This window comes from Lepidochelys kempii, chromosome 8, assembly GCF_965140285.1.
Source record: "Lepidochelys kempii isolate rLepKem1 chromosome 8, rLepKem1.hap1, whole genome shotgun sequence".
NCBI classification, from domain to species: domain Eukaryota; kingdom Metazoa; phylum Chordata; order Testudines; family Cheloniidae; genus Lepidochelys; species Lepidochelys kempii.
Window position 1 is genome coordinate 73,641,532 of NC_136387.1, and position 14,904 is coordinate 73,656,435.

Sequence of the window (14,904 nt, forward strand, 5' to 3'; positions counted from 1 at the left end):
AAGGCATCTGTACTGTGATGGTCAGAGAGAGAGAAGGAAGAAAACCATGTCTCCATCACCCCAATGGAGATCAGGAATGAGTAGGAGGAGTGGGACAGCACTGAAACAATGCCAGCATCCTCTCTTCGGAGAGTCAGGCTTCAGAGGTGACAGCAGAGATGACGGTGATCCTGGCTTGGGAATGGAGAAGCCTGATGAGGGGCTTGCTGCACAACGTGGCTTTTTCAGTAATTATTATTATTGTGGCTGGGTTTGCAAACTTGTGGCTGGAAAGAGGCCAACAGATTCTTACGACCGTCTAGTATTGCTGTGAGGTGGGTGGGGGCGGCGACCTCACCTGGGGGATGAACATGCCCCCTCAGTTGTGACACTGCACGCAAGTCGCAGCGGCCCCAGTCCAGCCCCCTCACACCCGAGCTTCTCGCCACCGGCTTCCCGAGTTTACCGCCGCCGCCCCGCGCCGCGCCGCGCCCGGCCCGCTGCCGTCTGGCCCATTGCATGGGGCTACGGGCTGAACGCCGCGGCGTAGCGGCGGCCGGCGTAGTGCCTGGCGCGCGGAGGCACACGCCACGCCGCCCCCTGCCTGCTCCCCTCTGAGCGGTGCTCTCGGCAGGGCGGGCCCGTCCCCCACGGGCGGCGCTGAGTCCCGCCAGCTCAGCGTCGCGTCCTCGCTCCCCGTCCCGCTCCCAACCTGTTGCTCCATTGCCCCGCCTCTGATAGGGAGCTGCCCAATGGGAGGGGGCGGGCGCGAGGGGGCGGGGCCGGGAGCGGTCGGGGGCCGGGCGGCTGCGGCGCTGGCCGGAGGGTGCGAGTTCAATGGGCAGCGCGGAGGGATGCGCAGGGGCCCGTCGCGGCCCGACTGCTGCCTGCGCTCGGGGACTCGCTTCTGCTGCCATCTCACGGCGTCCCGCTCAGCCCGGTAAGGACCCCGCCCGGGAGCGCGTCTCGCCCCCGGTGTCCGGCCCGGGCGGCTGCTGTCGGTCCGGAGCGTTGGGCGCCCACATGGGGCTGCAGGGGCCATGCCAGGCGCCGCGAGGGGCGGGCCCGGGGGAGCTGGGGGCGCGGCTTGGGTCCGGGGAGTGGGGTCCGGCAGGCGGCTCTGAGGGGCTTCGGGACTCGGCTGTCGCCGCGAGAGTGGGGCTTACCGCGATCCGCTCCCAGTCCTTGCCGGGCGACGTGCGCCCGCGGCGGGGCGGGCCCGTCTCCCCCTGCGTCCCCATCCGCTCTGGGCTCAGCGCCTGGGGGCCCCTCTGTTCGGGGCGTCCTCCGTGTCTGCGGCCAGCGAAGGGGACCGAGGGGCGGCTAGGAGCGTCCCCTAAGTCTTCTGCCCCATGAAGTGCCCCGTCCCCCTCGGCTCGCCCCCCGGTGAGACACCCCCCCCCCCGGCGGGCTGCTACCTGCGCCCATTTCCGCTCAGCCTCCCCCGTCCCCTGCGGTGTGTTTGCGGCGAGAGCGGCTCCTCTCCATTGTATGTAAATCCTGGGCAGGAGAGCGAGGACGTGCGAGTTGGCAGCGGGCTGCATCGGCTGGTCGAGGGGGCCCCTGCCTGCCGTACAGAGTCCTGCTAGGAATGCGAGACATTCCGTGTGGGAGGCAAACCCTCGCTGTAATCGGGCCCAGTTGAAGCTGCACGGCAGCACTCCTGTGTGCTCTGGCTGCGTTTTATAAACAATCCGGGTTGAGAGATTTTTACTGTCCCTTTAAAAAACAGATTTGTAGATTTTCGCTCCAAAGGAACTCTTCAAAACGTGACCCTGTAAAGGAACTTTATCGCCTGCGAGAGAAAATTGTGCTGAGAGAGCAGATTTCTGAAATCGTTGGTCTGGGGTGTGTGTGTGTATTGGGTTTTTTTGTGTGCGGGGGGGGGGGCGGTTGTGATGGGAACTACTTGCTCTTATCCGAAGTCTGGAGATATTTATAACAGTTGTTTTGGACTTCCTTCAAGAGACTCTAGCCTAAAAAAAAACTTTTTCTAGTAATGAAATACCTGTGTTCTGTGAGGAACACTCTTTTTTTTCCTCCTCCCTCTGTCTTATGACCAGTACAAGTGAGGGAAAAAATAGAAGAGCGTATCTACAGCAAAAATTTGACTGAAGGGGATAAATATGTAATTCCTAATATTACTTTTTTCTATAATCTCTTTCATTTGTATCTTTCAATTTTTGTGTATTTTAAAGTGTTTATATATGTCTTACTGTGACCCCTGAATAGTCATTGCTATCTTTCCCTTTTTGTGTGAGTTAGTCACACAATAGTAGAGGAGAGAAAAACATTTTCAAAAGAGGGAAATGTAAAAGCATCGTCATATCAAGGGGGACTGGTTATGTGAAAGACAGGATTGCAAAGTAGCTTTCTGGGTAGGGAATGGGAACTGAGAAAGGTTGCACAAATGTTTTGCTCAACGGTATGTTTGTTTAATGTAAACTTCACCTGTAATCACCTCCTCCACACACTTTAGCAGCTTTCTATTAATATAGGTATGTTGGAATTACTTACTTTATTTTCAGCATTGTTTATATATTTTGTTATAGTATTATTCGTACTACTTCAAAACAGCAAATATTATCAAGGCAGTTAAACTGGGTTAGTTAAACTCTAAATTTTCTTTCTTTTTAAGCATCTGACCAAAATGCTGTAGCATAATTTTTTTTATGTAATTTCCTCATCTTTATTATTCCTGGTAATTTTAAAACAAAATGGAAAAAAGTAATGGAAATGCATGAGAATACTATCTGTCAGAACATATGGTGGGAGTATTCAAAACAGAGGAGTTACTGGCTTCTTTAGATTGTCTATTAAAAATGTATGCAATAATGCTTTCAACCTGCAGTAAATACCTACGATTGTGTTATAATAAATTCTTGTTTTCTCATGTTTATAATAGAAATAGTTAAACTAGCAGCTTCACTGAGGTGCGAACAAATGTATTGTAATCTCTGCAATTCAAAGTCTTTATAATGCAGTTTACAATTTTTTCCTCTGAGCTAAACATACATTGTAAACATAAATTCTCTTCTTTTAGTGTTGAGCGGATAGTCATTTATCAAAATGGAGCCATACCTGATTTTGCTTCCTGGAGGCTTATGCTTTGAAGTGAATTACTTCACTTGGCACAATGAAGTAGGAATGACTTTGGTTTTCTTAAATTAAATGAATACAGATGGCTCCTTAGTTGTATCAATTTATTCATTCCAAAGTATAAACTTTCTTTGGGAGTGAACTTGCTAAAAAGTGCTGTGCTAAAACTAAAATAAAATAGAACTCCCTGAAATTAACTCCTGTAGGTTTTACAGATTGAATCTCAATATCTGACACACTAAAGAAGTTACATTTTTGGAATCTCAGTAGCTTCTTTGCCTTCCTTTGTGTTTTTAATGTGAGTTACTGTTATTAAAAACAAAAAAATGGCAGTTGGCTTAAAATCCCATGTTGCAATTAAATTTTAGTCTTTTTCAGACTGTTTTCCTTTTTCCATCGAACTCTGGTAGGCCAATATGAAATTTTACCATGTGTAACCAACAATTTTATTAACTGAAATGGTATTGAACATGGCCTAGTGGTCCATGTGTTTTTGTTTAGTATTATGCCAATTTTTCATGGTTGTTGGCAACTGTTCAGCCATGGTAAAATTTTATAGTGTAGACCCGGCCTCAGTGTATGCATTATAGAGTTTATTACAATTAGGGATTCATGAACATGTGTTCAGGAAAGAGAACAGTTCTTTGGAGTAAATTTAGAAATTAGTTTGTGTAGTTCCAGGACAAAGCTTATAGACTACCTTCATGCACCACCTCCACCTGGTCTTCAGGTAATGCTAGCATTAGTTATTTGCTTTATAACTTCTTATAATCAAAGGAGTTTAAAACTATTTTATTAAATGTTTCAATATCCAACAACTTAACATTGAAAATACTGACAATGCATGAAAATATGTAAGTTTTACCTTTTAAATGTTGTTCTTCCATTAAATATCACCCTCTTTCTCTCCCCCCCCCCCTTATTTTTAAGGACTTCGTCTTTGGCCTTTCAAATGGACATTAAGTGACATTGAATGTTAGCTGCAAGAATTTTATAAGTACTGCATCAGCTGGGATGTTGCGACAGAACGGTGGAAGTAACAAGCGTGGTTTGGGATTAGCCCGACTGTCTACATCCAATTTCTTCACCATCGCCAATTCAGGAAACTGGGGAATGGGGCGCAGCACCAAGAGCAACTCTCTGAGCAGTATTAGCTCCAACTCTGATTGCTATGACAGTCCTATTGTGGATCCAGAATACATCATGCAGTTGGTGAATGATGTCAGAAAATTTGCAGATGTGCTACTGTATTTGAAAGAAGCCATTCTTTCAGAAGGTGCGTCAACTGCTTTATCCTATTTCTTAGCTGATTTGAAATTCACACACATAGCTGTACTCAGTAGGAACAGAAGCAAGCATTACTGTGGTTTTTACTTGTGTTTTTTTCTTTCTGCCAAATACTTGCATGATTACAGGAAGTGGTGGATGTTACTTTGGGTGCTACGTTTCCTCAGCAAACACAGTGCATTCTGTTTCCTAATGAGACATAACATATAGAGCTGATACAGTTGGTAAGACTTGAGTAAAAGGGAGGAGGGGAAAGTCTGGTTCCCATCAGACTGGCTGAACTGACACTGGAAAAATAGTTAAACTTTAAATCAGTCCTTTAAACAACTGACTGATGTTTCTGTAATTACAAAGAATACTGTTGATATTTTGGCCAAGATCCAGTTTTCCATGCTATTACAATTGTTACTGTTTAATAGGCTCATGTGTTAATAATTTGAATGGAGCTTTAAAAGGTCTAATTTTAATGGAGTTTAACTTTTCTGTAACACTCGCTTTTTCCAGGCCAAGGTATTTGTTTACCATCTTCTGCTAGCAGGTGAAAACTACAAACTTGCTTTCTTAGTCTGTCCCCTTGGAACACATCACTTTTTTTTCCTTTTCCTGAAAGGGAAATGCTATCAGTTTTTCTTGGTTAACAGCAGGAAAGCTTTTCTGAAGAGGGGTCCTCTTGTTAATACTATAAGAGCTATGTCCAAACTAGTCTGGTATGGGATCCATTGACTGCTAATAGCAGTTTTTCCCACCACCCATTTTTACCTGTAGATAGTTGCAACTCCTTTTCCTCCTTCCACCACTACCATCCAATTGTCCCCTTTTCTCTTAGTTGCCATTCTAGACTTGTAATGAGCAAGTTGACTTAATTATCTACTTTTAGGAAAGGAAAAATCCATTGAAGTCCTGATTTTCATGAAGCCTGTAGCACGTTAAACACTTTTAGTAGACACAGTAGTCTGTACAATAGCTAGAGCTAGTTTGTGGATATGGTCTAATACTTGCAGCTTCTCGGTGAGAAACCACTTGAAAAAAATCTTATTGCTGTTGCTAATGTGGCTTATGATTTCTTAAATCTGATCTTTGGTTATATTTGTATCTGTGGCGTGGGGCGTCCTCTACCTTACTCTTTTTAGATTTTGGATCAGTGTTACAATTCTCACATAAATATTCTGAGGATTTCTGGGTTAGAGGACTTAGGATCACCCTAATAACTGCCTTTGGTCACAAACAAAGACAATAAACGTAAGCCGGAATGGAAAATGCTACTCTACTGTCATTTGAGGTATTCCCACCTATGTCGAGGTGGCCTCCAGAATCTGTTTTATTTAGACAGGAAAAAAAGAGATTCAGGATGTGACTATAGCCACCATATTGTAAACAATATACTGTTTTGAGTCTGCCGTTAGAGTGAAAGAGTTGCACCAGAAAGCCGTTAGAGTGAAAGAGTTGCGCCATAAAAGTGGTGAACAAGTCTTAAATGTACAGGTAACTTTGAAGCCTAATACTGACTTAAGCGTCAGTATGGTTCACTGTAGCTAGACACACGGGTTGATGTGGTCAAACATGTCTGTCTGGCACCTCTTAATATCTGAATGGACAGTTCGCAGGAAACAACTGCAAGAACACAAGTGTATTCTAGCAGCCACAGAGGCAGTTTTAATAAATAAACTCAAAGGCCCCAAGATATAGTGTGGAAGGTAGGTTATGCAATCTCCTTTTAGTCTGGATCACACACTGACTTTATTAAACTGTTTTCACTTCTGTCATTTTATGAAATTAACAATCTTTAAAAAGGATGGCTCTTTAAAATTTTTCTGCAGCTATTGGGTGCTGTTACTTGACACTTTGTCTAAAATATATCAACACAGACTAAGAACGTGTATAACAGTAAATATAAGAATCTCAGAAAATGAATAATGCAAAGGCAAACTTTCTTTCAAACTGAGGTGCTCTTCTTTGTACTGCTGACCAATAAATTGGCTCAGCATTTAGGCTGAAGTTAGCAGCTGGCAAATTTCAGTGTAAACAAGGAAAAGCAACTTCACACAACATGTAACTTACGTGTAGAAATCTCTGACACAGGAGGTCACTGAGACAACAAACTGTTTACATATAAAAGAATGGATAACTCTTGGCGCTAATAATATTTTATGATTTACCACCTTCTGAAATTATCCAACTAATTTCAAGTTTGAGTGTAAAACAATCAACTGGAGGGGCCAGGAAGGAATTTCTCCTGACTTCTTTGGATATCATTACTTCAGTGACTTGGTGCATTTTTTTATATATATACATTTGAAACTTTCCTTTGCATTGTCTGGTATTAGTATTGCCAGAGTCAGGATACAGGACTTCATGATTAGTATGTTAAATCATATCTTTCCAACTAGCAGTAAAGCTGCAATTAATTTATAATTTTCCAATTGTGTTCACCTTCAAACAGTTGTAAAGCAATCTGTTGGAGGTGTTGGTGTAACTTTCTTCAAAATGATGCTGTCTTCAGAGATTAATTAAGATCACTGGGCCAGACTTTTGAAGGTATATAGGTGCCTGCTGAGATTTTCAAAAGTGCCTAAGGTGCCTAAATACCTTCTAAAAATGTGGTCGTCTGTGCCTAGATTCACCAAAACATTGTTCCCTTGAGGACAGGCAGTTGCATTTATAGCACATAACCGCACAGTTGGAGATGCAGCTCTCAACTGCTGCTTTTTCTATTTCCTCAGGTGACCTCATAATGTGACTTAAAAGCGGGCAACCAAAGTCAATGTCTCTCCTCCTGCTTGGGTTAAGGGCTTCCAGCAGACAGCTGGCAAACCTTGGTCAGTGTGTACCATCCTACATGCTCTTCTTTGCTGTGTCCAGGCTCTCTGAAGCCATTTGTCTGAATTTATGTACTGCACTCAACCACAGTATTGTACTATGGAGCCCCAGTTCCTAAGGAGCCTCCTCCAGTTCTCTACCAGTCTTCCTGGAGAGGATGAGAAGAGCTGCTTTATTTTTGCAGACTTTTATCCTTTGGAAAACTTCAGTTTTTCAGAGAACCCAAAGTCTACTTGCTGAAGTTTTCTGTAGTACTGTCAACTATTTCTCTGTCATACAGTGGATCGATGCACATCGATCAATAGAACAACCTCATGTTGTGCATGGAAAGGCTGATGATCTCATACTGGAAGTCAAAAGACACTGGATGTAGGTACTTTATGCTATTTCCCCTGTTGCTGCCGATGGATCTCTCAATTTTGCATTGAAAAGTTAAAATAAGTTATAAGCTAAGAAGTACCAGAATTCTCTTGGAAGGGCAGACCTGGGCAAAATGTTAATTTTGCCAAACAAAAATTTGTGTTCAGTAGCATACATAGGTATGTTAAGTTGATAACAAGCAACCATTCATTGGCCTCTGCCACTTCAACATTGCTGTGTTTTACCTACAAGTCTTCATTTATCTGACAAACGTTACCTGATTCTATTAAGTGTGATGTCTTGACTCCATAAATATTTTGCCTTTTCAATGCAGATCGGCAACTTCTTTTGCAGCTGTTATTGTTAGTGCTAATATTGCAGGCTTTGGCCTAAGGAGGAAGGTTATATAACGCAGAGGCTCCACTTACCCAGTACCCTGATCTGGCACGGATTGCTTCAGCTAATCTTCAGGGGCTGACCCTTCTCGCATTGAAGTCAATATCCAAAGTCTCATTGATTTCAATAGGTCCTAAATTTCCAACTGGATTAGCATTTATTTTCCCTGTTGGAAGTGTTTGGCAGTTTTTTCCATGGTTCAGTTTTATCATTTTTCTGGTTCTTCTGAGTTAGTGGTGTACTCCTGGGTAAACTATTCAGGTAAGTTACCTTGCATTGAAGAATGTATTTGTGTCTGATTATAAACTCCTTTTGAATGTGGACTTTATCTAATGCTTTGTAAAGCAGCAAACATACTGGTGGTCAATAAATAATTACATGAATACTGAACTGCAGAGATTTCCAGAGGGGAGAATGCTATGTGTTTGGGTCTTCTCACTTTTTATGTCCACTGCAGTGGCATTTCCACTTGCACTGATTAAATGAATCTTGATACAGACTTTCCTAAAAGATGTATTTTTGCTGCTTGGACTTCAGGGAGAGTGCTGCTTTTAACCTAAGGTAAAGTCATTGGCCAATCTCTGCAGTACTGTTCTTCATGGTTTTTAATAAGCTTTAGTCAGAACTTTGTCCTATCTAGCAATTGTTGTTGTTAGATAAAGTGAGACTTAAATAGAGTTTGCGAAATCCACTCCGCTGGTAGGAGTGGGAAGTTTTATCTCTTGCAAAATTGTTTCTAGTGCTTATGGATAGCGCTTGGTAGGTTCTCTCATGAACAGAGTGTAAACTATCCAGTGCCATTTTTCTGATCATGCTGACAGCTTTTGTACTTTCGCTCTGGTTCATAGCTGTATCAGGTGTGATACACCAAGGCAATGTTAACCAGACTTTGATGAGTGCATGGCTGTTTGGGAGGCTTTGAAACTTTTGAATCATGTCAGTTTCATGTTGCTTTGCGAGCAGTAGCACTGCTAGCTAGCCTCTGGAGTTCTTCACGGAATAAGAAGAACCAAAAAATGGTAGTTGAGGGAAAGAGTAGAGTAATTTTGGACTTCTTTTCCACCCTTCATAGCAGCCTAGTAGCCATAGAGTAGGGGATACCTGTCAAGAAAAATTACAACAGTTGGGGGAAGTAAGCTCAGGCCTCTTTCCTTTTCGGAAGCTTTGGTTCTGGGGGGCTGATATGCTCATCAGCGTGGTGCCCAGGGACCTCACTGGTGGGACTGGTCCCATTCTTGTTTCTGTGTCTGCCTCTATTGAGTAGGTTTAGTCTTCCAGTTAGCAGATACCTGGTCCATTTTTTAAGTCCCAAGGCACCAAGCTAGAGAAATAGTTTACCTCTGTGGAGAAACTGAAAATGGCAGCTTGTTTGAGTGGATCAAAAATGGAGCCTTCACTCTAAATTCATCAGAAGAGGGTTTTGAATAGCTCTTGTGGCACAATCGTCAAACTTTATAAGGCAAAAAAAAAAAAAAATAAGTATGCAGACTAACCGGTGTCTATCCCTCTCTCTGAATACCCCTTCTTTTTGACTCCAGGCATTAAGTTCAAAGTGAGTGTTGTGCTCCTGAGATGGGAGGATCAGCTGAAGCAGGTTCTCCCTGAGAGGGACTTTACCCAACTCCAAGATCTGTCATTGTCCATAAGTTGTTAAAAGATCAATTTTCTCTGTTTCTCTGGCCAGATAATAAATCAGTGAGGCTAAAGGGGAAAGTCTCGGTCTAAGTCGGGGGTCTCAATGTGGCCCACGGGGCTCCAGCAGTTTTGGGGCCAGGTCTCTCCCTTGGCCGCACCTGCAGCCCCCGGGCGCTCGCTGCCCCCAGGTGCTCTCCCCACCCTGGGGCGATTTAAAATGGCCCGGGGCTCCAGCAGTGCAGCGTAGCTGAGTGGCGTCTGCCTGCTTGCTCCACGTGTCTGCTGGCCCCTCCCTGCGGCCCCAGGGCGGGGCACAACTGTGCCTCCACGCACTGCCCCCACCCCAAGTGCCCCTGCAGCCAATGGGAAGCTGCAGGGGCAGTGCCTGGGGGCACAGTGCAAGGAGGTCCCCTGGCCAGCCCCGCCTTAGAGCCCCAGGTAAGCGTCACGCCGCACCCCCGACCCCCTCCCAGAGTCTGCACCCCCTTCCCACACACCCTCTCCCATCCCCAAACTCCCTCCCAGAGCCTGCACCCTTCCACCCTCCTCCCACACAGCTTGCAACCCCACCCCCTCCTCCTGCACCCCCACCCTTGACCCAGCCCAGACCCTGCACCCCAGGCCCCCTCCCCCACCCAAACTCCCTCCCAGAGCCCAACCTCTCACCCCTTCTGCGCCCAAACTCCCTCCCAGAGCCTGCATCCCAATCCCCTACCCCAGACCTCCTCCCCCACCCAAACTCCCTCCCAGAGCCTTTGGGAGGTGGAGTTTTGGGGGGGAGAGTTCTGGGCGGCATGAGTGACATTATTGGCCCACTGGGAGGATTTGAGGACTGGCACTGGCCCTAAGGTAAATTGAGTTTGAGACCCCTGGTCTAAGTTCTGCACTTGAGTAAGAATTTCAAGACTGAATCTATTTTGGCTAAATTACATTAATCAAAGTTAGTAGATCTCTTGGTGAAAACAGCTGTTCTCACATAGCTCAAAATGAGGCTTAGGCATCCTTATCCTTGTTGGGTATTGTCAGAAACAGCAGACTCCAGATTTGACCTACATTTCCCAGGTGTCTTGAAGTAATAGATTCCGTCATCCCTTACGGTCACTGTCAGTTGCATTAGGGTCTTGTGAGGTTAAAGATACTTCTCCTGCATTGAGGGAATCAAAATAATGGGCCAGCCCAGTATAAAGACATCAACACTCTTCTTACACAATGGGATGAAAATGGACACATGAGCTATTCAGTATTTGCTGTGAATCTAATTTGAAATTATCACACTACATTTTGAATTCCTGGGACACTCTAAAGTCTACTAGTGACCTAGAGGAATCCCTTTCCTCTAGTGATTAAAAAAATATAAGTAACCCTTTTCTATGCATCTTTACTGGGACCAGATCTGGTTACTTAGAGGTGCATCAAGCAGTGGAGATGCTATATTCTTACTTGAGTGGTGCCTCAAATTTCAGGTTTCTTTATTTACATTTAAAACATACCAAAACAGGTGGCAAGCCTAAACTCCAGACAGTTTTAATAAGAGTTTAAAAGCACAGCAAAACACTTTTTTTTTAAATACAAAAAATAACTCACTAGGCCATTTAGCAAATGTAAAAATGACCCACACGTAAGTCACATCCCTCTCTCAAAAGCACCTGTATGGTGGTCAGCCCTGAAGTGTGTCCTAAAGCTGCCTCCTCAGACTGTAACTTGCAGCAGTAATGCCTGGAGAGGGTGGCGATCTCTTGAGTAGGCGGCTTCTGGGACCCCTAGGGGGAGACTTTCAAAGGCATAGGGCAGTCAGGTACCTATTAAAGATCAATGAGAATTGGATGCCTGATTGTCCTTTGACTTTGAAAATCTCCCTGTTGTGCTTTTTGTGTAGTGTGGGGATGGAGGTGGAGCCCAATGCACTGAGCTACACCTAGTAACCTGCAGATGACCAATTCACATAGCACAAGTATTGTAGGTTCACAAGTGAGAGATGTCTTTTAACAGTTAGGCTGCTGCACTCTGTATCAGATTCAGTATGTGTTTAATATGTAGCCACAAGCAGAGCACATTGCAGTAATCTGATCTTGGCTTGACAATGTTCTGAGTAGGCTTGGCAGAATTTGATTGAAATGGAAGTTGGTAAGTGTCTTTCAGCTGAGACACTGAAATTGACGAAAAAAATGTATGGGTAGCAGTCCTGCACAAGTGCAGCCTTCCCCCTGCAATTGTGCCTGCAGGGATCGGGTGTCATCAGTACTGCAGCAGCACAGGGAGCCCTCTGCAGCTGTGTGCGCTCTCTTTCACCCTCTCACCATCTGGGAGTCCAGGCGCCGTACCTGGGCAGGAGTCATTCAGCAGCAGGTGGCCTCCCCTGTAGCCAGGGAACTCATCCTCCTTAGACTCCTGACTGGCCAGGACTGCAGTCTCCCCTGCTCCTTGTGGCTGGGTGTTTTGGGCCCTTCAGCCATAAAATGAGCCCCCTGTAGCCCCGCTGTTGGTTCTGGGAATTCTCTGCAGCCTTGCTCTCAGCACTGTCCAAACCCCCCTTTCATTTCATGCAACTGTAAACATTAAAGTGGTTAAAAATAGAAGAAATTTCTTTAAAATAAAAGTTAATTGTCAAAATTAAATTCTGTCAAACCTAGTTATGAGTCATAGTAGTGAGGTCTGCATCTGGGAGAGAAGACTGCAATCTCCTAATCAGAGTGGATTTGATTTAAATCAAATTTATTTAAATCATAATTTAAATCACTAGTCAGGAAGACTCAATTTAATCATGAATTTCTACATAAAAACACATTCTTGTTGGTTGTTATCAACCTGAAGATCCTGCATGTTCAGACATGTTCCTTTCATCATCTTCAACGCAGCTTCCTCCTGAGAAGGAACGTCTCTCATGATGTTGTTTTATTCAGGCAACCAGGCCTTGCATTTCTTTGTTGCACTGTTTGCATTTTGCACACATGCCTGTCTTACCCACAGGTAGAGGAACTTCATTAAAATACTCCCAAACTGGGTCTCTTTTATGTCCTGCTGCCATTATAGGTTTTCCCTTCTAATGAGAGAATGGTATGGTAGATCTCAAATCAATGAAGGCTACACTCAGACCTCAAGACTTCTGGAATATGCTGCTCAAACAGTTTCACTTTTGTTTCTACTGCCTGTCCCTCCCCTTTCCCATTTATCTCCAGACTTCTTGTCCAGATCTATTCTGCCCCCAACTGTCTTCTATTCATTGAACTTTTTGAAACTTTGCACTTTTAGAGAGAGGTAAGGGATTGACTCTGTGTACACGAATTTGCAGAGGGACAGTAGGGTTGAGGTCTGTTGTTTCTCACATCTATATATTATATTATTTATTTTTATTTAAAAACATTTTTGCTGTTAACAACATGTTATCTCTGGAGACACAAATCCACCGTTTGAGAACTGCAAAACTAAGCATCTCTGATGGTATCTTCTAGACTGAGCACTGAGTCCCATTGGGTAGATAGAAAGATTAACCTAAATAATCTATACAGAAGCCCCTGGAACCCCATAAAATTGGGTCCCTAATCCATGGACTATTGGAACTCATTTACAAAACTTTTCTTAAACATTACATGAATATATTCTCATACTGTAGAATTAGAATTTATAATCACTATTCCATGATGACATGTTTTGGAGCTATAATGTATCTTTAGATAGTGGTTCTCTCCCACCCCCCGCCCTCAAAAAGCATTGTATAAAAAAAAAAATCATTGATTTTTATCCACCCTGCTCCTAATCAATGAGCTTAAATGAAAAAAGACTATTCTGGCTACTTCTGAAAGCAGGTATCAGGGGATCTAACCCGAACACCCAAATTACAGACACACCCCTTTGGTCCAGAGGAACAAGTATAATCTTTACTATACCATCCAGTTGCTTTTCTCAACCCTCCAACATCACCTCTTGTCTGGACTGAGTTTCAGCCAGTTTGCTCTCATCCATGCCTTAGTCTCAAATAGACTCTGAGAAAGGTGATGAGCTGTACTATTGGGAACCAAATTTGGTGGTTTTCACCTATTGAAGGCGTCTCATGTAACCCATGCAACTAGCCCATTTGCTTCTCACATGCTGAGCAAGTGGGAGGACAGAATAGGATTCCTTAGAGGCACAGGATTGATTGCTCCTGAAAAGAAGTGATTGCCCTACATTATCCAATTTCTCCAGGAGATAAAAAAAAAAAAGCCACCTTGTTCATTCTGTAAAGGAAAAATGTATAGCCACTAAAGTGAATGTTCTCACCTTTTGGAACCAAAAGTATGGGACAGAACTTGCAAAGTTTAATATTGACCAAAATAATTCCAAAATATTTAACTTTGCAAATTCATACAGTATGCTATTTTTTAAAATAAAAAAAAAACTTATGCAGATTGGTGCTACTATGATTTTGTTTTGTTGTGATATGCCCCACCATGCACTATGTTGGTGACATCATTCTGAATTATCTCATTTAGATTGATCCCCATCAGTTTGACTTCAGGAGACCAGGTGGGAGTGCTTATAGCTGTTCCTAGTGTGAGTCCAGTTCCATTAACTTGGCTTATATAGAATGTTCAGGAAACTCTACTAGAACCATGTTTTGTTTTGTTACAATAGCGATCCTTAATTGTATCAAATTAGAGAAGGAAGAAGTGCTTTTTTTGCTCTTTGGCTTTGATGTAGTAGTTGATGGATTTACATTTCAGCCTTTTTAACTGCTTAGAAATGTGTAGTGCACTGCTCTTTCGTGACTATACCTTCTGAAATTCACTGTTTTGCATCTTTAATCAGTATCCTGATGGTACATTGAGTAATTACAAGGGTAAAATTTGCGTCTGGGTATTAAAATGCTGAATTAGCTATACTATGTGCTTAGATTTTAATTCTAATATATCTGAATGTACTTTCGAGTGTAGAATAACAACTCTTACCTCGAAGAGTAACAAGTGAACTTCAGAGTATAGTTTTATATGCTGTATGAATGGTTCTAGGTTCTTTTAATGAACAATGGTTTCTTTTTTTCTGGATTCATCATAGCTTCTTCCTGTCTCCAGTCACTTTAAGTAATGTATGTAGTTATGCTCTAAAATGGAAATGTAGTATCTTGGAATTCTGCTTTCTTGTATAACTACAAAACAGAATTGTCACCCTTAAATATCAAATGTCTCTAAAGATCAAAATCTGCAGTATGGCTTCTAAGAGCTGATCTACACGACAAAATTAGGTCGAATTTATAGAAGTCGGTTTTGTAGAAAGCTTTTTTTATACAGTCAATTGTGTGTGTCCCCACACGAATGCTCTAAGTTCATTTAGTCGGCGGAGTGCGTCCACAGTACT

General features: G+C 43.4%; 1 protein-coding gene across 6 annotated transcripts in view; it reads left to right on the top strand.

Moving 5' to 3' along the window:
* The first annotated feature begins 769 nt into the window (after positions 1–769).
* Positions 770–14,904, top strand: part of ARHGAP29 (Rho GTPase activating protein 29) — a 94,221-nt gene continuing 80,086 nt past the window's right edge. For 3 of the 6 annotated variants that reach the window (XM_073357006.2, XM_073357012.2, XM_073357013.2), the window contains exons 1-2: positions 770–919; positions 4,009–4,354. In XM_073357006.2, coding sequence (XP_073213107.1) covers positions 4,093–4,354 — 262 coding nt within the window. In that variant the 5' untranslated portion in view covers positions 770–919; positions 4,009–4,092. Of the gene's footprint in view, positions 920–1,118; positions 1,366–1,406; positions 1,828–2,213; positions 2,478–4,008; positions 4,355–14,904 lie in introns of those variants that run through there. The other 3 variants (XM_073357009.2, XM_073357010.2, XM_073357008.2) reach the window with 3 other exon arrangements.